Here is a 23,413-nt window from a genome sequence, read left to right as displayed (position 1 = left end):
AATGTGTCAATATAATGATTCAGTCATCATACTCATTTGTTAAACCCTACCTTCTCTGTGTAACTCCACCATCACCCCTGATCTTTCTCCCACTTTTTAGGGGTATTTGGCCTATGCCACGTGGATGTTTTTTAAAGGCCAATGGTAAGTCATACAGAAGAGGAGACAGCAGTAACATGATGGTACCTGACTTAAGTGATTGACTGCAGAATGCTGAATTCTAAGCTAGCAGTGGGGAAAGTCCGCAAAAGACTCAGGAACTAGTATGTCTGGAAGTGAGGAGGAAGGTTGGGTAAAGCGATAGGGCTAAAAAAGAAAGGTTTGGTGAAAACTTTTGAAAAGGAATTAGGTCACTGAACTCCTTCCTCCACTCGACTTTCTAAGTAACAGTCCTTAGCTGATCATGGCACAAGTCTAGGGTTTATACTCAGGAGAGGATGAAACAAAAGATTTCTGTTCTGGGGGACTCTGGGCCCCATACTGAAAATGAGAATTAATAACTGGATAATGAGGCTCCAGCTCCCTTCCCCTACTTAGCTTGCAGAATGCTGGTAGCCAAACCTCCTACTCCAGGTAGAATTCTAGAAAGGCTGTTCTCTGTAGAGTCTGACCAACTCAAGAGTAAAGAAGCAAATACATTGACACATCCACAGGAAAGGATTAAACTTACTTTGCAGAAATATAAAAACCAATAATCAAATTTATTTGGAAGAGCAAAGTGCCCCAAATAGCTAAAAATATCTTGAGAAAGGAAAATGAAGTGGGAGGTCTCACACCACCTGACTTTAAAGCATGTTACAAAGCTACAGTGGTCAAAACAGCATGGTACTGGAATAAAGCTACATATACTGACCAATGGAATTGAATTGAATATTAAGAAATAGATCCTGTCAAGTACCGACAGTTGGTCTTTGATAAGGCGGTAAATTCATGTCAGCTGGACAGAGCAGCCTTTTCAACAAATTGTGCTTGAAGAACTGGAAATCTACATCCAAAAGAATGAAAGAGAACCCCTATCTCAGACCTTGTACAAAAATTAACTCAGAATGTATCAAAGACCTAAACATTGGAACTAAGACCATAAAACTTTTAGAAATATCTTAAAGATTTTTTGGTAGATGGTTTCCTTGATCTTATACCCAAAGCACGAGCAATGAAATAAGAAATAGACAAATGAGATCTCCTCAAAATTGAATACTTTTGTATGTCAAAGGACTTTGTCAGGAAAGTAAAAAGGCAGCCTACACAATGGGAGACAATATTTGGATACCACATATCGAATAAGGGTTTAATATCCAGAATATATAAAGAGATCCTACAACTCAACAACAAAAAGACTAAACAACCTAATTTAAATACAACCTAATTTAAAAATGATTTAAAAGATAGAGACTTTTCCAAAGAGGAAATACAAATGGCTCAAAAGCATATGAAAAGATGCTCAACCTCACTAGCTATTAGGGAAATGTAAATTTTCAAAACCATGAGCTATCTCACATCTACCCAAATGGCCATTGTCAAAAAAAAAAAAAAACAGAAAACTATAACTGCTGGGGAGAATGTAGAACAATAGGTACACTTATTCACCGTTGGTGAGAATGTTGAATGGTGCAGCCACTCTGGAAGGCAGTTTGGTAGTTCCTCAAGAAGCTAAACATAGAATTGCCATATGTTATGGTCCAGCTATCCCATTGCTAGGTGTATACTCAGAGGATCTGAAAGCAAGGACACTAGCATACATTTGCAAAATGATATTTATAGTGGCTTTATTCATGATTACCAAGAAATGGAATCAGCCCAAATGTCTGTCAATGATTGAGTGGTTAAATAAACTTGTATTTATACTGTGGAATAATACCTGTAAGATGGAATGAAGTCATAATGCATGCAACAATGTGGATGGACCTTCAAGACATTATGTTAAGTGAAATAAGCCTGAAATGAAAGGAGAAATACTATATGGTCTCATTATATAGCATGAACTAACTATAATGAGTAAACTCTGAATTAAAGTTGAGAACACAGGTTACCAGGAGATAGAGAGTAGAGATTGGCATTTGATGCTGAAGGAGTACAGAAAGGTCAACAAGACTGAATGTAAAAAATTGAGAAATGGATAGCACAGTATTGTTTGATGGTAGCATAATATTGTAAGTATAATGATGAAAGCTGAGTGTGAGTATGGTTGAAAGTGACAGGCTAGGGGCTGTTTTTTCAGAAGAAAAGATAGATGATTAAAACAGGGACTGTATAACTTAGCAAAACTTAGAGCAGATAATGATGGTGATTAAATGTACAAATATAAGAAAGTTTTTACATGTCTGTATTGCAAGTTGTTAAGAATGGAATGTATATTAGTTAGGGTTCTCTAGAGAAATAGAATCAACAGGAAATATTCATAAATATAAAATTTATGTAAGTGTCTCACGTAACCACGGGAATGTAAAGTCCAAAATGTATAGGGCAGGCTATGAAGCTGATGATTCCAATGGAGGGTCTGGATGAACTCCACAGGAGAGACTCACCAGCCGAAGCAGGAAGAGAGCCTGTCTCTTCTGAATCCTCCTTAAAAGGGTTCCAGTGATTAGATTAAGCATCACTCATTAAAGAAGACACTCCCCTTGGCTGACTACAGATGAAATCAGCTGTGGTTGTAGCCGATGTGATCATGATTTAATTCTATGAAATGTTCTAATAGCAAAAGACAAGCCAGCACTTGTCCAACCAGACAAACTGGTACCACCACACCTGGTCAAGTTGACACATGAACCTGACCATGACACAGGCCAACAAGCACATTTTCCTTCTTTTTCCTATTTTATTTGGTTTTCCTCGGAATCATTGTGAAGATAAATCTTATGTTTGTAGAAGGAGGGTGACTGTGAAGGATGATATTGAATAACATAAGAAAGAAGAGTTCTCATGAGGGTCCATATGTATTGTATTGGTGTCAGTTATATCTAAAAAACTGCTGGCACTGTGTCTCCTTTCATTCATTTGAATGTGGCTTCAAAATAAATGTGAGCTGGGTACCCTGCACTATATTTGATGCATCAGAGTACGTGAGCATGTGTATAATTCAGCCCTTGGTACTTTTAAATAACTTTTATTTCACATAGGTCTGGAAGAGTACAATTTTATTAGCCACGGTCCTATGTTATACGTTCTTCATTTTTAATAACTATTCATTTCTATCTGTCTTCATTTATCCCTTTTTTTAGTAAGAGTATAAATCCATTTTATTGTTGGTATCTATTTTCTTAATCTTAAGATGATCTGATGTAGTAAAAATGAATTCGACTTTGGTATCGTATGGGACAAGGTTTTAATCCTTGCTTTGTAGGTCAGTTACTTGCTGTGTATACTTATGTGTTTACTTAATATCTCTGTGCTTTCATTTCTTCTCTAAAATTAGTACAATAGTTCTTTTGACCCTGCTTGACACATTCTTCCTCTGTACCATGACCAATGATGTTCAATGTTTCTCTCTCAGCTGGAAGGGACACAGGGCGAACATGACGGCATCTGCTGGCTTTCTCATGGCTCTACAAAAAGGGACTCTCTCCAAAATGTTTCCTCTTTTAAAGGATTAATGGGTGGAGTCACAACTCCATGGGAACAATCAAACAATGGAACAGAGGTAGGCATGATAGCGTTAAATGCAGCACAACATCCCAGTGAGGTAAGGACTAAAAACACTCTGGATTTGACAACCAGAAGGTTATCAGTGAGTTTAGCCAGAACAGTAAGAATGATGGAAATAGAAGCCAGACAGCACTGGGTTGAAGAATGACTGGGAAGAGAGAAAGAGGGGGCCTTACATGAAGGATGTCGTGTGGGGCACCAAAATTTTCTACTACACTCCAGGAGAAAACCCATGATATATTCCATGTGGAAGGGAAAGAATTGTCTGGTGTTCAGGTGTCATCTCTATTCAAGCTGGCATCCACTAAGGCACCTAAGGTTTCACTTATCTACAGTTCTTATCTCCTAGCTTGGTTATTAGATTCGAAGACATCCATACTCTCTGGTATCCAATTGTTAAATTCATGCAGGCCAACCTGTGCCCTCTTTTATATGACCACAAGGCTCCACACCATCAGCTACTTCTGCACTTCTCTCAGGGGAAGCTTGGGGTAAAGACTTGAGGACTTAGTCTCAGGTATACACACCAAGGTCTAACACTAATATTTGCATCTTCTGAGCCTCCTCTCCTTCACATCAGCCTTGAGAGCCCTATCTAATTTAAGCATGTGCTGGTTTGAATCTATGGTGGGCCCCAGAAAAGCCATGTCCTTTAATCCTCATTCAATATTGCTGGGTGGAAGCATTTTGATTGTTCCCATGGAGATATGACCCACCCACTTGTGGGTGGAAACTTTTGATTAGATGATTTCCATGAAGGTGTGTCTCCACCCATTGGAAGTGGAGTTGCTTACTGGAATCCTTTAAATGAGGAAACACTTTGGAGAGAGTCCCTTTTTGTACAGCCACGAGAAAGCCAGCAGATGCCGCCATGTTTGCCATGTGCCCTTCCAGCTGAGAGAGAAACGTTGAACGTCACTGGCCTTCTTGAACCAAGGTATCTTTCCCTGGATGCCTTAGATTGGATATTTCTATAGACTTGTTTTAATTGGGACATTTTCTCAACCTTAGAACTGTAAACTAGCAACTTACTAAATTCCCCTTTTTAAAAGCCATTTTGTTTCTGACATATTGCATTCTGGCAGCTAGCAAACTAGAACAGCATGCAATCTTTGCTTCCTGAAAATATCATTAGCATAATTTTTTACTTTTTTTAAACAATAAAATGTGAAAGTTCAGAATAGTTGTGTAATGTTAAGCATTTATATCCTCTTTACCTAAGAGACATTTAGAAGTTTGTTTGTAAGCTATCCAAAATATCACTTTTTAAAAACTGCTTGTCTAGCTGATTTATCATATTCTGCACAAACTTAAAAAACTATGATTATGAAACTACTATAACATTATTTTGTGTAATATGCCATTGCGCTTTAAGATTGCTATCTCAAATTACCATATATCAGCATTTTAGAATTGAATATTTTAAAGCAACTTGTTAGTATGTCTGTGGGTTAATTTGTCCTCTTTAGTTGATCTTGATGGAGTATATCACTGTATATAAGTACTTTTTGTTGAATATTTGGTTTCATATGTTGCAAGAAAAAGTGTTTTAATTTTTATGTTTAATAAAAACGGTTTAATAATTATCAGTCTTTTTCCTTACTGTTTCTGCATTTCATGATACAGATCTCAGTTTTCTTCTAGTACCTTTTTATTTTGTTTAACATTAAATCTTTAACCTATCTGTTATGGTTGGTACTGTCTTCCAGTTTCAGTGGTGATAAAATTTTCCTTATTTTTGCTTTTTTTTGGTCATTTTCTCAGAGAGGGGAGTTTCAAGCCAGATCTTTCTTTGCTTTCTTCTTTGAAATTCATTTTAAAGTCTCTTGGCATTTAAAATCTTTGGTTTAAAATGAAAAATCGGAAATGAATTGTAGGGAGACTAAGGTGTTTTGCAAGATGGAACAATTGACGTATTACTTCACAGACAAGATTTATTTAGTCTCTGCCCTTAAAGACAACATTAAATTGTTACAGAGAATAGGGGTTTTGGTTTGCTAAAGCTGCCAGAATGCAATATACCAGAAATAGATTGGCTTTTACAATGGGGATTTGTTGGCTTACAAATTCGGAGTCCTAAGGACATGAAAATGTTCCAAATAAGGCCTCAGTGGGATGAAACCTTCTCTAAAGAAAGGCTGATGACATCTGGGGTTCCTTTGTCACATGGAAAAGCATATGGCCGGCATCTGCTGGTCCTTTGTTCCCAGGATTCATTGCTTTTCAGCTCCTAGTTTCAGTGGCTTTCTCTCTGAGCATCTGTGGGGCCTCTGTTAGCATCTCTGGGGCATATCTCTAAGCTCTCTCTTTTTCTGTCCTTTACCCTCTGTAAAGGACTCCAGTAAAGGATTAAGACCCACCTTAAATTGGGTGGCTCATATCCCAAGTGAAACAACCTAACCAAAAGTTCCTATCCACAAGAGGTCTGTACCCACAAGAATGGATTGAAAAAAATGGCCTTTTCTGGAGTATATAACAGTTCCAAACAACTACGGTAGGTCTAAGAGGAATTTGATGGGACAAGGTAAGATTAAAATGGTAGTAGTCAGTATTGTGGGGCTTGGCCTTTTACTTCTAAATAGTCTTCTGGACTGCAACATGTTCCTTAGAAATTCGTTCAGTAGTTGGTTTCCTACTACATAATTCTGCACACATTCTACATTATATACAGTTTTTCAGACAGAATTCTGTTTATAGTCTCTCAGCTCCTTCAGTCAGCAGGGGGAAGGGGTCTTTTCAAGTGTAGTTAAATACATCCATGCACAGTACCTCAAACTTAGCAGGTGCTTAATAAATAGTTGCTGAATAGAATACTAGAAACATAATATTGTTCCCTAGCTTGGGTCTTTCATGTCAAATAATGACAAAATGATGTCAAAGGGAATTTTTTCAACTACATTTTTACTTTAATAGTATTTTTCAAACTTGATAAATTTATGTATTGCTAAATAAAATGGCCTGTAATTTCATTTATAAATCTTAAAACTGTTTTTTTATTTTTTTATTTTCAGAATAAAATTGATTTTTTTAATGTACAGTTCTATGAATTTTAACACATGTATAGATGTATGTTACCGAAGCCATAATCAGAATATAGAATATTTTCATCACCCCTAAAAATTCCCTCTTGCTGCCCCTTTCTAGTCACATCCTCCTCCTTTCCCAACCCCTGGCAATTGCTGATATTTTCTGCCACTTTATTTTTGCCTTTTTTGGCATGTCATATAAATGGAATTATTCAATAACCTTTTGAGGTTGACCTTTTTCACTCAGCCTAATGCCCTTGTGATCCATACAAGTTGTTGTGCATATCAACAATTTGCTCCTTTCTAATTGCTCTAGTGGTATATATGCTTTTGAAGAAAACTTTTTGTTGTTGTTGAATATAAACCTAAATATAATAAAAGGCTTTTAGATCAAATAATAAATACTTTTACTACTAAATAAAGAGTGATTGACAGATTAACTCTGAATTATATCAGTAGTTTGTATGGCTGTATTATCCCAGAACTATATGGAAATTGTTAAACAGTTTTTTTACCTACATTGTTTTAGAGCAAAACCTCACTTTTCTAGAATATTTGAGAAATTCGTTTCTATTGAATATTCTGGGTATCTGTAAATGAGCCTATATAGTTACATAGGTTGACCATTTTCCCCAGAATTAGAATACAATACAATCCACTTTGTACTCAAATACATTTGAATATAATGCTGTCCTTTTCAGGTGGTTTGGAAGTACCATAACATCTTAAATAAGGATTGATGTTTGCTAGACCAATTACATTTTATACTATCCTATGTATAAAAGAAAAGCATGGTTATATGAACTTTCTATTTTTTTATATTCTAGAAAGTGTTTCTATTGTCTAAAGTAGAGGTCACAATTAAATCCTGAATGTTACCTGATACTGAAATCTAGGAAAAAAAAAAAAGAATCAAAGGTTCTTTTTTTTTTTTTAATTGGGAAAAGTGTTGATCAAAGTATGTTTTAGAGTTCTAGCAGTGACAGAGTGGATGGACCCATGCCAGAGGAAGCAGCTAGAGGCTAGGGCAAGCTATACAGCATGAATAAGCTGGTGACATTGGAATCAGAAGTGACAGGACAGAACAACTGTTTTGAATGAATAAATTATGTTTCTTGGTGACTGTGACAATATAAGAGATTAAATTAAGACATCACCAGACATCCTCAAAGGTAGTTCTGAGACAAAAAAAAAAATATTAGAAATAGAAAAGTAAATTGCTTAGAGAGATTGGAGATCTTGTTTATTGGTAATCTTGAAAATAAATTGTATCAGTGAAATGAAGGGACTATAAACTAGATTAAAAGTAAGATCCATATGAATTAACATTCATTTGTGTGAGTAAGCAAAGGAATATTAAATTTATAGATGTTTGTTTTAATTTATTAATCTTATATTATAGAAGGGACCCAGATCCTCACAAATCTTTACACGTTGAAAGTATTAACAGGAAAACTATAAACTGCTTTATCTAAATGAGAGAAAATTAAGGCCTGATTTAGGTATGTAGACATGTTGAGGTGTCTAGATATGTAGGTCTGGCACTCATGAGGGAGATGTGAAATGGAAATAAAGTATGTTAGAAAGTAGCTGAAGTCTTGGTGATGGATGATATTTTTCAGTTAGTATATATAAACCGAGTGGTAAAACGGCCAGGAAGGGGTCCTGGGGTGGAGAGCAATAATATTTTAGGCCAGTTGGAAAAATCGTCTTGAGAGAGGTCTGATTAGGAATGAATAAAGGGTTAGAGAACCGGGAGAGAGCAATATACACAATAATGGAGAATGAAAGAAAAATAAGTTAGTATAGAGAGGCTATAGGGTGACTCAAGTTACTTTGAGAAAGTTTGAAATTCCCTTTTTGATATAATCAAGACCTTTAGTTTCTGCTAATTTCTTCATTTTCTTGTTATTCCTTTCTTTATATTCTGGAGAGATATAATCTTCTCAGTCTAGTTCATTATCTGTACAAGGCTATTTTATAGATAATTAAAACTGATCCAGTTTATAGCCTGGCTGATTACTCATAAAGTTGTCCAGGTAGACTTGAATAAAGTAGTTTAAAGATTATAGTGGGGTACAATCTAAATTGTATTGGATTAAGGAGAACATTGGCCTGAGGAAATAAAGGTAAGAGGCTTGCCTAAAAGGAATGACAGAATAATAAGGAACATGGGATTAAGGAAATGAAGGAAAGATTTTGTTTGCTTAAGATGGCAAAGGAATGACCATAGGAGTCAGTGAATAGGAAGTGGTTCAAACAAAGGGAGCATTTAATTGTGAAGTAGTATTAAAGTGCCAGAAGATGGGATTCCAGAGCATGAGAAGATTAGCTTTGTATAGGAAGAAGGAAACCTCTCCCTTTGAAATGGAGTTAAGGAAGAAGTGGGAGTGGGATGCAGATAAGTTTAAATGTAGGTACTTGAAATAGGCAGCAAGGAGATCTGAGGAGAGAAGTGATGCTTTCTGATAACTGCTGAGGAAAATTCAAATAGGATCCTAACAACTAGGGAAATGGTGAGGTGATTTTTTTTTTTTTTGCTGCAGCTCATATATAGGTTGAGAAAAAGTGGGTGATTGGAGTTGAAAAGGTCTTAAGCTTGTGACATGGTAGGCATTAATGTTTCCTGCTCCCCCCCCCCCCCCGTTTCATTGGTTCAACTTTTTTTTTTCATTCTAGTCTTCTGTATTTCTCTTTCATAGGTCTTGATGACTGTTTACAGCAGTATATTAAAAATTTTGAGAGAGAGAAGATTAGTGGGGACCAGCTGCTGCGTATTACACATCAAGAACTAGAAGATCTGGGTGTCAGTCGCATTGGCCATCAGGAACTGATCTTAGAAGCAGTTGACCTTCTGTGTGCACTGGTAAGGGCATAAAATGGTGGGAAGGGAAACTTCTCTTTTTTCTTGTTTTCTCCCTTTTTTAATTCTTGGTCCATTGTTTTCTTGTTTTCTCCTTTTCTTTCTCCTCTCTTTTTCTTTTTAATTTAAATGCAGTAGAAAAGAAATCCACTAATTCTAATTATCAAAAACTGGATATGGCACTTTCTTCTTTCCTTGAATTCAGTATATTTTACAGCATCAAATTACAAATTAAAGAGGTTTATAACTCAGCTGGTGATATAATATTTAGCTACTTGAAATAGTTGAATTAGAGATCATTAAAGGAGTTTTTGCAGCAACATTGGGGATATATAATTGTCTGCAATTAGTTATAAAGTCTTTTATTTCCTTCTGAAAATATTGACTTAGTATCACAAATATTAAGTAATCCCATTTTAGAAAAATCATCCTTAAAGTAATCAAATTATTTAAATGTTTCTTATGTATATTTACAATGAAAATTTAACATTGTACATTACATGGTTACTTTTATATGTTAAAAGAGCAATGCCTAGATAAACGAGAAATCCTCTTGTAAGATTCTGATAGAAATTAAGTATTCTGAGAGGAACATAGTTTTTGTTTTGTTTTGCTTTTTCATGTTCAGTAAGACTACTGTGGCCTGACTAGGTTGTAAATTTTCCCATGTATTTGTGAAGAGAGAGTTACATAGCATTTTTATATAAGCTTTTACATAGCTTTGTCATGTGATAAAATCTCGGTTTGAATTTGGCTCAGTCAGTTACAAACATTTGCAGGCGAGTGATTTCACAACAGCCTTAGTTCTTTTCTTGCAAACAAAGATAATAGCAACTGTCTCTTGGTGATAGTGTGAAAAATTAATGAGATAGTGTTTGTAGAGTGCTTAAATCAGCACCTGACACGTAGGGATTCAGTAAATAGTGACTATTATTAAGATGATGATAAATAATGAGATAAGTAGATAAATTCATTTCAATTTAAGAACCAATTAATATACTCATTATTGTTATTTCTGTTGTGTCAGATGTGAATAAACCTGGTTTCTGCCCTTTTGTAAAGCATGGTGGAGGGTAATATAAAAATAATCACAATATTGTAGGATAATTGCTAAAATAAATGTATGGGCTAAGTGTTATGGGAGCACGGAAGAGAAAGTAACTAGCTGTGACTAAGATAGATGGGTTCATGATGCAAAAGAGATGATATTTAAGTAGCCTAATTGAGGATGAACATGTGTTTGGTAGTTAGAGTGTAACTGAGAAATTAAGATTCAACAAATCAATTTGGCAACTTTGGCGGGACATGGATGTCTGTAAAGAATAAGAAGTCTGACTGGCCAATATTCTGGAGCCCGGCAGGACAGGTAAGCATGTTAATTCAGCCTTTTAGTCTAAAGGCTCAGCAATTGGGTTTTCTTTTAGCCTGCCGGTACCCCAGGCTCCTTGGCACATTAAAGCTTCAAAGGGAGAAACAGTTCCAGAGTTCCAGGTCTGGACATCTGATTGGGTGAGTAAGTAAACAATGTAGAAATATATTGGGCAGTTCATACAGGGGTTCAAGTCCCCTGGACCTGGGTGTGAGGCCGTAGTTCCCATTTCCAAAAGGATTCCCCTTGCTCTGACCTCTACACCTTTCTGTTTTCTGAGTACCATTTCTGATGGGTTGAAGGCCCTAACCTGAGTGAGTCTGTCTGTCAAGTATACTCTTGAATTATATTGTAAAATAAGTAATCTAACAATTATATTTAATGAAATGAAGAGTTTAGTATCTGTTTAATTGGTAATTGGTATGCTACTTAGATATGTAGCAAGTGATTACTGAAATTTTTTAAAATAGAAAATTCTAATTCTGATAACATTCCTGAATATAGCCCTTTGGGCTGTATTTTGAAAAATTAGAAAGATTTTTTTAGGCACACAGTCATTAAGAATTCCACACGGGACAGCAAGTCAAAGCTTAATAGGTTTATTGGGATGAGAAAGCAAGGAAAAACCATGTGGGAGAAGGCAGTTGGGAGAGCGAAAGGGAAAAAGCAGGTGGGAGGCTGAAAATGGCTCCCACTTAGGGAGCTGGTGGGAAGAAAGAAAACGGCTCTGGCCCTTTGTTCTGGAAGCTGCATTTTAAAAGAGAAGTTATAATGGGAGGGGAGGGTGCTTACTAGGTGGTGTGTCATCGCTTAATTGGATGAGGGCTTCTTAACTTATGACTTGATTGGTTGCTGGGATTCTGATGCACTGCTCTGTTATCAAGCAGGCCTTCTGGTGGCTGAAGCATCAGCATATCTGGAGCTCTCAAATATCTCTTAGCTGTAAACCTTGTGATTGTTTATCTTGCTATCACATCTGGCTCTCCAAAAGAAGCTGAGGAGCTTGTGGGTCCAAAGTCCCTTTTACCTATAGAGTTCTTTTTCTGAGATTTTAGTTACGAGCCTATGGAAAAAAAATAGATAATATTTCTGTTAACACTGTCTGGCCTCAATATGATTTAGAATCAGGAGAGAAATGGCTTGAGAATTGTTCTATAGAAAAGAACATTGTATTACAGTTGAAGTTGTTCTGCAAAGGAGAGCAGAAATGGTATGAAATGATGTATGTTCAGTACTGTATTTGTCTCTCTCAGTTATCAATCTTGACAAGAAAATTTAAAAACTTACCTGTAAAGATTAGCAGAGAAAAGAAAAATGTGTAATTCAAAGCCAGAGGATCCGATAGAGCCTTTATAAACTCCTTCATCTGCTCCACCTCTACCCTATTACCAAGGGGCCAGTAGATCAGGAAAAAAGGAAGCTCCCTTACCTCTTCCTCCTTCTCCACTGTATCCCCCTTTACCAACGGTAAAAGCATTTTAGATAGAAATGGTCTCCCCCTTCCATCCCTATCAGGGTACTCACATCTGCCAGGGTTGCTCTCTAATACCAGCAGCTGAGCCACTGGCAAAACTTCTGCTTTCTGGCAGGTAACTAGCACAGTAGACAAATAGGGAGACCTAAGTAGATTTATATATGTAAATATGCTATATCTCCATATCAAATTCATGTAACTAAGAAAATAATACCCCACTCTATAAAGACCCAAAGAAAATAGAATGCTTAGTTGTTTCAATATTAGCAATCTATAATCCAAATTGGGCTAATACTTAGGCCTTATTAAATATCTTAATAACAGGAGAAAAATAGAGAATAGTAATAGAAAAAGCAAAGTGAGAAAAAGATACAAAAAAAAGAAAAATGAAAAAAATTCTGGCAACCCAGTGTATCCTGAAGCAAGTTTAGCAATAACAGTAAAGAGATCCTGAAAAAAAATCGAAATGATGTTAATAACTAGGCTAAATTAGGGCATTATAAAAAGCATAGTATTGCAAGTGTGCAAAAAGGGGGCCCTAAACCTATAAACTTGCAAAAAAATTAATGAAACAGTACAAGAACCAAAGGAAAGACTTCTGAGAAGATGGCCAAATAGAGTAGCTCGAGATTACCCTGCTCCTTGGAAAAGTTAGAGAAGGGACAGGAGGGCAACTGAGGCAGCGATTTGGGAGTGTCGCTGACCTGAGAGAGCCTTGTGCACCACATAGGGCAGCCCTGGTTGCAGAGGCCGAGGAACTGCGAGGCAGAGGGCTGGAGCCTGGCGTGGAGGTGTGGAGCCCTCAGGAGTGCACAGACGGGAGCTGGGGACTACAAAGTAAACCAGGCCACATTCCTTGGGCATGCTACCCTCACCAGTGCAGCCCCATGGTCAGAAATTCACCCCACACCCTGTGCACCTGAATCCTGTCACCTACTCCCATTTCCTGCACTCTAGGCGACCCCCCCCACCAGCCCCAGCGCACGTGCCTGCCCCACACCCCCACCCCAAGTGCAGCCCAACCCTCCTGTCCTGCACCTCTCCTGACCACTACCTCCTTGTTCCCTGCAGGCTGTTGCCAGTGCATGAGGGCTGTGGGCGCTAACCTCCATACACAGGCTACCCCTGCCGCCTGCCCATAGTATTGCACAGCCTCACCCCGCACCCCTGAGCTCTGCACATCAGTTTATGGCACTCCTAGCCCACGCAAGCGCACAGGTCCCCAATCACATCATTTAGCTCTGGGAACTGCACTTTACAGCAGTTCTGGAACCATGGATGCGCACGGCCCTCAGCCTCACTTCCCAACTCTGAGAAAGTGCTGACCTGTGCAGCCAGGTCATATCTGCCCGCAGTTCACGAAGGCATGATGCCAACCTGCTGCTATAGCTTTATGCATGTGCACAAAGGGCACATGCCTTAGACCAGCACACGCCAGGGTTATGTCCCCACAGACTGGTGCACCTATACAACTACATCCTCCCTGGCCACTGGGCACCCATGTGCAGAAGCATCAGTGTAACATCCCCATCCGGCGCCTATACCTACCCTGAAAAAAATCATCACACTGAGTGCTCCACTCCATACCCTGCTCTATGCTGTACAACCATTCCGCAAACACAAGGCCTTAGACTACTGAAAGAAGTCAACTCCCAAAGTAAATTTATCAAGATATTTACATGCCACAAAGACAGCAGAAGGTCACTAAATATATCACTATGCAGACAGATATAGCCCTGCCTAATGACCAAATTAAAACACCAGAGGAGACACAGACATTGGAATAACTAATCAAAGATGCTTATATAACTCTACTTAATAAAAGAAGTAGGGTAGCAAATGGCATAAAGGAGACCAAGAATATAGTAGAAGAGCATAAAGAGGAATTTGAAAGACTAAAGAGAAAAACAGCAGATATCACAGAGGATAAAGGCTCTGTTGACCAAACAAAAACATACTAGAGGCACACAACACCAGATTTGAAGAGACAGAAGAAAGAATAAGTGATACAGAGGACAGGATAACTGACTTCGAAGACTCAAAACAGCAAATGGCAAAAAAGATGGAAAAAATTAAATTGGATCTCAGGGAAATGATAGATAAAACAAAGTGTGCAATATAGGAATCATTGGTGTCCCAGAAGGAGAAGGGAGGAGTAAAGGGCTAGGAATAGTAGTTGAGGATATAATGAAGGAAAAGTTCCCTACCCTCATAAAGGACATGAACATACGAGTCAAAGAAGCTCAATGAACTCCAAACAGAATAAATCCAAATAGGCCTTTCCCAAGGCACATACTTATCAGTGTGTCAAATGTTGAAGAGAAGCAGAAAATCCTGAAAGCAGCAAGAGTAAAACAATCTACTACATACAAGGGAAATCAAATAAGACTGAGTTCAGACTACTCAGCTAGCACCTTGGAGGTGAGAAGGCAGTGGTATGGTATATTCAAGATCCTGAAAGAGAAAGACTTCAGCCAGAATTATGTAGCCACCTAAATTGTCCTTCAAAACTGAGGGAGAGATTAAAGTTTTCACAGACTAAGAAGTCCTGGAAGATGTTGTCAACAAGAGACTGGCCCTATAAGAAATACTAAAAGGAGTTCTGCCAGCGAAAAAAAAAGACAGGAGAGGGAATTCTAGAGGAGGGCACAGAATGGAAGAGTGCCTGTAAGGGTAGTTTAAATGATACAAAGAGAAAGAGGGAAAAGAATATATAAATCTGACAAAAAAGAAATGATGGTGGATTTAAGAAACACCTTTTCAGTAATAACTCTGAATGTTAACAGATTAAATTTATCAATTAAAAGATGCAGATTGGCAGAATGGATTAAGAAACAATCCAACTGTATGCTGATTAAAAGTCTCATCTTAGACACAAGGATACAAATAGATTGAAAGTGAAAGGATGGAAAAAGATTTTCCACACAAGTTGTAACCAAAAGAATGCAGGAATAGCTATACTAATTTTGGACAAAATAGACTTTAAATGTAAAGACATCATAAGAGACAAAGAAGGACACTTTATACTAATTAAAGGGCAATTCACCAAGAAGATATAACAATCATAAATGTTTATGCTCCCAATCAAGGAGCTCCGAAGTATATGAGACAGACGCTGGCAAAACTGAAGGGAGTGGTAAATATTTCAACAATAATAGTAGGAGACTTCAATACACCATCTTCCTCTATAGATAGAACAATGAGACAGAAGATGAACAAGGAAATAGAGAAGTTAAATAACTTGATAAATGAATTAGACCTAACAGATATATAGGTCATTGCACCCTAAAGCACAAGGATATACATTCTTCTCTAGTGCTCATGGAACATTCTCCAGGAAAGATCATATGCTGGGGCATAAAACAGGTATTTATAAATTTAAATTCATTGAAATTCTCAAAGCACTTTCTCTGATCACAATGGGATGAAGCTGGTCCTCAATAAACCACCAAAGAATGAAAACATTCACAAATGCGTAGCGATCGAATAACACACAACCAGTGGATCAAAGAAGAAATTACTAAAGAAATCACTAGCCATCTGCAGATGAATGCAAATGACAGTACAACCTATCCGAACTTATGTGATGCGGCAAAGGCTGTGCTAAAAGGGAAATTTATTGCTCTAAATGACTGTATTAAAAAACAAGAAAGAGCAAAAATCGAGGATTTGACAGCATACCTGGAGGAACTTGAGAAGGAACAGCAAACTAGCCCCAAAGCAAATAGAAGAGAAATAACAAAGATTAAAGCAGAGATAAATGAATGGGAGAACAAAAGAACAATAGAAAGAATCAATAAAACCAAAAGTTGATTTTTTTCTGAGAAAATCAATAAAAATGATGGGCCATAGCGAGACTGACAAAGAAAAAAAGAGAGAGGATGCAAATAAACAAAATCAGGAATGAAAAGAGATGCATTACCACAGATCTTGAAGAAATCATAAGAGGGTGCTATGAACAACATATGCCAACAAACTAGTCCACTTAGATGAAAGGGTCAAGTTCCTGGAGACACACAAACAAGCTACACTGACTCAGGGAGAAATAGAAGATCTCAACAAACCAATCAAAAGTAAAGAGATTCAATCAATCATCAAACATCTTCCTACAAAGAAAAGCCCTGGGCCAGATGGCTTCACAGGGGAATTTTATCAAACATTCCAGAAAGAACTGACACCAATCCTGCTCAAACTTTTGCAGAAACTTGAAGAAAAAGGAACTCTACCTAACTCATTTTATGAAGCTAATATCATTATAATACCACAATCGGGTGAAGATGGTATAAGAAAGAAAAACTACAGACCAATCTCCCTAATGAATATTGATGCAAAAATTCTCAACGAAATATTAGCAAATAGAATCCAACAGCACATTAAAAGCATTATACACCATGACCAAGTGGAGTTTATGCCAGGAATGCAAGGATGGTTCAATGCAAGAAAATCAATTCATGTAATACAGCACAGTACCAAATCGAAAGGGAAAAATCACGTAATCCTCTTAATTGATGCTAAAAAAGCATTTGAGAAAATTCAGCATCCATTTTCTGATAAAAATACTGTAAAAGATAGGAATCAAAGGTAAATGGAATATACGAAAAACCGATTGCCAGCATCGAACTCAATGGAGGGAGACTGGAAGCTTTCCCTCTAAGATGAGGAACAAGACAAGGATGCCCACTGTCGCCACTATTCAACATTGTGCTAGAAGTTCTAGCTAGAGCAATCAGCAGGACAAAGAAATAAAAGGCATCCAAAGTGGAAAGGGAGAAGTAAAACTCTCGTTATTTGCAGATGATATGATACTATACTTGGAAGAGCCTGAGAAATCTACAGCAAAATTACTTGAGCTGATATGCAAATTCAGCAAGGTGACGGGATATAAAATTAATGTGCAAAAACCAGTATCATTTCTATACACACTCAAGCAGTGACTTAAATGAGGAGTCAGTTAAGAAAAAATTCCATTCAAAATAGCAACTAAATGAATCAGACACTTAGGAATGAACTTAACTAGTGTTGTAAAGGACTTGTAGACAGAAAACTACATAACATTGCTACAAGAAATCAAGGGAGATCTAAATAGGTAGAAAGACATTCCCTGCTCATGGATAGGAAGGCTAAATAGAGTTAAGATGTCAAGTCTCCCCAAATTGACCTACAGATTCAATGCAGTACCAATCAAAATTGGTAAACCAGTTTGTTGGTAAAACCCAACAAAAACCTACTTTGAAGATTTGGAAAACCTAATTATCAAATTCATGTGGAAGAGAAAGAGACCCCGAATAGGTAAAAGCATCCTGGAAAAGAAGAACTAAGTAGGAGGATTAACACTCCCTGAATTAAAAACGTGTTTTAAACCCATAGTGGTCAAAACAGCATGGTAAGTGGCACAAAGATAGAAACATTAACCAATGGAATCAGATTGACTGTGCAGAAATAGACCACCAAATCTATGGTCAACTGATTATTGACAAGGCCCTCAAATCCTCTGAACTGGAACAAAATAGCCTTCTCACTAATTGGGCATGGAAGAACTGGATATCAATAGCCAAGAGAATGAAAAAGGACCCCTAATCACACTCTACGCAAAAATTAACTCAAAGTGCATCAAACACCTAAATATAAGAGCTAGCATCATAAAACTTCTAGAAGAAAATGTAGGAAAACATCTTCAAGACCTAGTAACAGGAGGTAGCTTCCTAAACTTGACACCCAAAACACAAGCAACAAAAGAAAAAATAGATAAATGGGAACCCAAAATCAAATGCTTCTATGCCTCAAAAGACTTTGTCAAAAAGGTGTAGAAGCAGTCAACTTAATGGGAAAAAATATTTGGAAATCATATGTCGGACAAAAGTTTGATTTCCTGTATACATAAAGAAATCATATGACTCAACAACAAAAGAACAAACAACCCAAATATAAAATGGGCTAAAGATATGGAAAAGCATTTTTCTGAAGAGCAAATACAGATGACTGAAAAGCACATGAAGAGATGCTCATTTTCATTAGCTATAGGGGAAATACAGATCAAGACTACAGTGAGATACCACCTCACACCTATAAGAATGACTGCAATTAAACAGGAAACTAAATGTTGGAAAGGATGTAGAGAAACTGAGACGCTTATGCTCTGCTGGTGGGAAAGTATAATGGTACAGCCACTATAGAAGACTGTTTGGTGGTTCCTTAGGAAACTAAACATCGAGTTGCCCTATGACCCAGCAATAGGACCACTTGGTATATACCCAGAAGTTCTGAAAGCAATGACAGAAACAGATGTTTGCACACCAATGTTCATAGCAGTATTATTCACAACTGCCAAAAAAGGAAACAAACCAAATGCCCATTAAGAGATGAGTGGATCAGCAAAATGTGGTATTTACGTATGATGGAATATTATGTAGTAGTAAGGCAAAATGATGTCTGAAGCATATGACAAGATGAATGAGCCTTGAGGAAACAATGCTGAGTGTTTCCAGAATATATAGGATAGATACTGTATGATTACACTTTTATTTCCAGCATAAAGGTATGATTGAGACTTATAAGAATATAGGGGACTTAGAGATACATAGAAGCTAGAGATGGGTAAACTGTTAGCTAATGAGGTTGAACTTCAATATAAGGGAATGGATAGGAGTGAAGGTGGTTCTGTAGTGGGTCTATAAGTAATATTACCATATTGAAGATGAACAAGATTGAAAGGGGTTGTATAGACCTACATGTCCCACTTATTCACACTACAAATATGAATTAGTTCTCGCAATAATTACTTCAAAGATATGATTCTTGTTTACAGAGTGTTTAAGTCCAGGGTACAGGGGGTAAATTGCTATTGTATGCTATGAGCTATGTTCAAAAGAAAATCATCAAGACTACCACAGCAACAGCGAGGTAAATAATGATGGAAGGGACAAGAGATAAAAGGAGGTTTCAATTTCCTATTTGGCAAGGGTGTGTTTATTAGTTTTCTTTCTCTTGGAAACAATTAAATTATCAAAAATTGAGAATATTGATGGGCTGTCATCTTTGGACCGTCTGCATGATGCCTGATGAATGCATGGGCTGAAGAATGCCCTGACGGAGAAGTAGATTGGCAAAGGATGGTGTATACTTATGAACAAAGGTTGTGCTACTGCAAAAAAATGGACGAAAATAATGAGGCATGAAACGATGTGAATGAGGATATGGGACATTTGGTGAGACAAAAGAAGCCAGAAACAAAAGAACAAGAGTGGTAGGTTACCTTTAGCAAATGCTCATATGAAAACAGGGGCCTAGATTATAAGCTTTTAGAGCAGACACATTGTCAGTGTGGTGATTATTATTTCAAGATTTTGAGAGGCTGTTTTATATATATAATCTGATATTTAGAGATAAGAATGACGCTGAACAGGGTGGGGTTAAAGTAATTCAGAACATAGGGTTAAGGAAGGCACTGTCTATATTTTAGAGCCACACATACTCTTTGAGACCAATGGAAGAAAGGTTTATTTGGTTTGGAACTGAAATTTTCTGTACTGCATAATCTAATTCAGCCTATCTGTATAGCTTATTTGAACAATTGAAACACAGGGAACACAGAATAAGAAAGAGGTCCTGTAATCCTGTATAGATTATTTTAATGCCTGGATACATCCTAGAGTATATTAAGCAGATAATCAACATGTATTGGCAAAGTACCATGAGGGATGGGAGAAAAAATATGGAACTACTAAATATATTAAGCAGATAATCAACATGTATTGGCAAAGTACCATGAGGGATGGGAGAAAAAATAATGGAACTATTAAACTTTACCATCAGGTAGTCCCCTGATACTGTGTCAACTTTTAGGGACATCCAACTCAATAGGCCATGCCCTCAATCAGGAGGCTTACCCTTGTGAAGCTTATGTAGGTAGCAGAAAAGCTGAGACTACCTATAGGCATGCCTAAGAGTTACTTCTGAAGGACTTCTTTTTGGCTCAGATGTGAAATGTAAGCCCAACTCTGCAAGTAAAATCATTATCTTCCCCCCCCCTACATGGGACATTACATCCCTGGCGATGTGGGAGATGACTTCTAGGTATGAATCCAGGCCTGACACCGTGGGATCAACAGTTCCATCCTGACCAAAAGAAGTGTAATTAAGAAAGGATCAGTGGCAGAGAGAGTCCAAATAGAGTCAAGAGGCTACACTGGAGGTTGCCCTTATGCAAGTTTCAGTTATACCTTGCTACCTATCATAACCTGCCAACCCCCAACCAGGACCATCCCAGCCAATCCTAAAGAACACCTAGGGCAATATATAAGATTCCATAAGGTTCCATGCACTAGAGTAACTTTCCAGAAACCTACAACCTCCAGATAGGTCCCTGGTCCAGATAAGTCCTGAAACCTAGCCCAGCCTCTCCAGAACATCAGATAGTTCCATTTCCCTACCCCATATTAGTGACAGACCCTTCCAATGTCAAAATTTAGAATTGCCGTAGCCCAAACACCTGTAAAGAGAGGGATGGAAAAATCAAAGGTGATGGTAGAATTAGATAGGAGTTAACAAATGAATATGAATGCTGAATCATTAAATTGATATTTCTTTTAGTCTCCACAGTCACTAGACGTAAAAACCTAAAATTGTAGAATTGTAACCCATGCCAAACTCTGAAATATTTTCCATAACTAATTGTGGTGCTGTGCTTTGAAATTTATAGTTTTTTTGTATATATGTTATTGTTTGCAACAAAAGAAGGAAAAAAAAGTTGATTGTAATGATAAAATAGTATTTAAGCTCTCTACCCTCCTATATTCTGGAGCAGCAAGGAGGAAAATATGAGAGGATAATATGGTATAGCCCATGGCAAACTCTGGGATCTGTCCTGTAACTACTGGTTGAAGAGTGCTTTTAAAGCTGTTGCTTTTTTATTTCTTTGCTTTGTACGTATGTTATATTATATAATTTAAAAAGTTAAAAATAAAATAAAAAAAAAAAGAACCAAAGGAAAGTCCCTTGGCTTTCCTTGAAAGAATTTGTACTATTTACTGGCAATACACTAATATGGATTTAGAACATCCAGGGAAAATCAAGCATTTAAACATGATCTTTATTAGTGAAAGTTTTCCTGATATAAGGAGAAAGCTACAGAAAATACAAGAACTAAGATTCTGACTAACCTACCTCTAAGTTAGTTAAAACCACGTTTAACATTTACTGTAACAGGGGCCAAGTTAAAAAAGAACAGTACTTCAAAAAGCAAACAGCACTTTCAGGAGCTCTACTAAAAAGAAGCATCACTTCTCTTAACCTCCCACCAGGGGCCTCAGGTGACAATACAGATGGAAAAACAATTAACTTTCTTATTGATACAGGGGATTAAATAAAAACCTAATACAATTTCCAACCAGTACTAAAACGTTCACTTCCCTTACTAGGGAAAACCCTGTTAACCAAGTTAAATGCCCAGATAACTTTTCCTTCAGTTTGTCTGTCATTGGAATGCCTATAAGACAAGGTTATGCATTGCAAGCAGCGCTGCTGTTCACTTAGATAAATAAGCAAATTACCCTGTTTTAAGGTTTAAAAGCTGCCATAGTGCAATATACCAGCAATGGAATGGCTTTTAAAAGGAGAATTTATGAAGTTGTAAATTTAGAGTACTAAGGGTGTGAAAGTGTCTATTTTAAGGCAAAACTATAAAAATGTCCAAACTAAAACATCCAGGGAAGGATAACCTTAGTTCAAAAAGGCTTATGGCATTCAATGTTTCTCTCTCAGCTGGAAAAGCACATAGCAACATCTGCTAGCTTTGTCTCTAGGCTTCTTCATTGGTTTCCCTTGGCTCTCTCCAGGTTCTGGCTTGCTTAACATCTTATGGCTACATCTGCTGGGAACCAAGCATTTTCAGACATCTGTATCTCTGTTCTCCAAGTGTCACTGTATCTCTGTTCTCCAAGTGTCAGCTCTCTCTCTGTTGCCTCTGTCATTTCTGGCTCTCTCCAAAATGTTTCTTCTTTTAAAGGATCCCAGTAAACTAATCAAGCCTCATTTGGAATGGGTCTAGTTACTTCTCCATCTAATCAAAGGTCACACCCACAAGTGGGCATGCCGCAGTTCAATGGAGATAATCTAATCAAGCTTCCAGCCTATAGTACTGAATCAGGATAAAAAGAAACAGGCTACTCCCACAAGATTGGATCAGAATTAAAACATAGCTTTTTTGGGATATGTAATACTTTCAAACGGCACACCAGAAGAAATCTTAAAAGCTGTAAAACCAGAGGTGTGGGCTGACAGAAAACTTGGATGTGTAAAAATAGTAGGACCAATTTAAAAGAAATTCCAACAGCCAGGTATTATGGCTATAGTGGATATTAAACAATATCCACTTAAACTAAAATGCAGAGAAAGAATTGCTCCACTAATATAGTATATAAATGATATCTTAATTGCAAGTCATGCCAGAAAAGAATGAAAAAGTATGGTTCAAATTAGCAAGTTTTATATTTCTATGTTTCTGGGTTTTTTTTTATATCTAACTTTCTATTTGTGTCTGTCTATTGCATATATATTTTCCTTCTTCCGGATGGTAATACCAAATTAACAAACAAAATTTTAAAAATACCTCTGTTTGAATTGAATTGAATTGAAGATAAGTAAATGCTGAGATACATTATATATATATAATATTTAGTTTTATAAATTTGTACTCCTGGAATCCCAGAAATAAAAAACCTAAACAGATACAAAGAGACAAAAAAAACCAAGCTTCTAGTGCTCTTTAAACTCCTCCTGCCTTACATCTCTCTGTCCTGGCTTAACCTAAGACCTTTTCACTTTAAGCCAGGAAGATTCAGGAGGCAGTGCGAGTAGAAGTGAGTTGACAAGAGCCTGGGCTCCGAATTCAAAGCCTAACTCTGCAGGGACTGCTGGTAAAGGTTATATAAAAAATCTAAATAGATAAAATTATTTGGAGAAAAAAAAAACCCTCTAGGTACCAGGGTTAGTACTTGTAATTACTGTAAACACTGTACATTTGAAAGAAGTCTTCCCCT

General features: G+C 37.2%; 1 protein-coding gene across 4 annotated transcripts in view; it reads left to right on the top strand.

Moving 5' to 3' along the window:
- Positions 1 to 23,413, top strand: part of CNKSR2 (connector enhancer of kinase suppressor of Ras 2) — a 370,581-nt gene that overhangs the window by 48,715 nt on the left and 298,453 nt on the right. For all 4 annotated transcript variants that reach the window (XM_077146892.1, XM_077146891.1, XM_077146890.1 and 1 more), the window contains exon 2: positions 9,374 to 9,537. In XM_077146892.1, coding sequence (XP_077003007.1) covers positions 9,374 to 9,537 — 164 coding nt within the window. The remainder of the gene's footprint in view (positions 1 to 9,373; positions 9,538 to 23,413) is intronic.

The sequence above is a fragment of the Tamandua tetradactyla genome, chromosome X, assembly GCF_023851605.1.
Source record: "Tamandua tetradactyla isolate mTamTet1 chromosome X, mTamTet1.pri, whole genome shotgun sequence".
Lineage (NCBI taxonomy): Eukaryota > Metazoa > Chordata > Mammalia > Pilosa > Myrmecophagidae > Tamandua > Tamandua tetradactyla.
The sequence above is the reverse complement of the archived record's forward strand: the minus strand, read 5'-3'. Positions and strand labels throughout refer to the sequence as shown.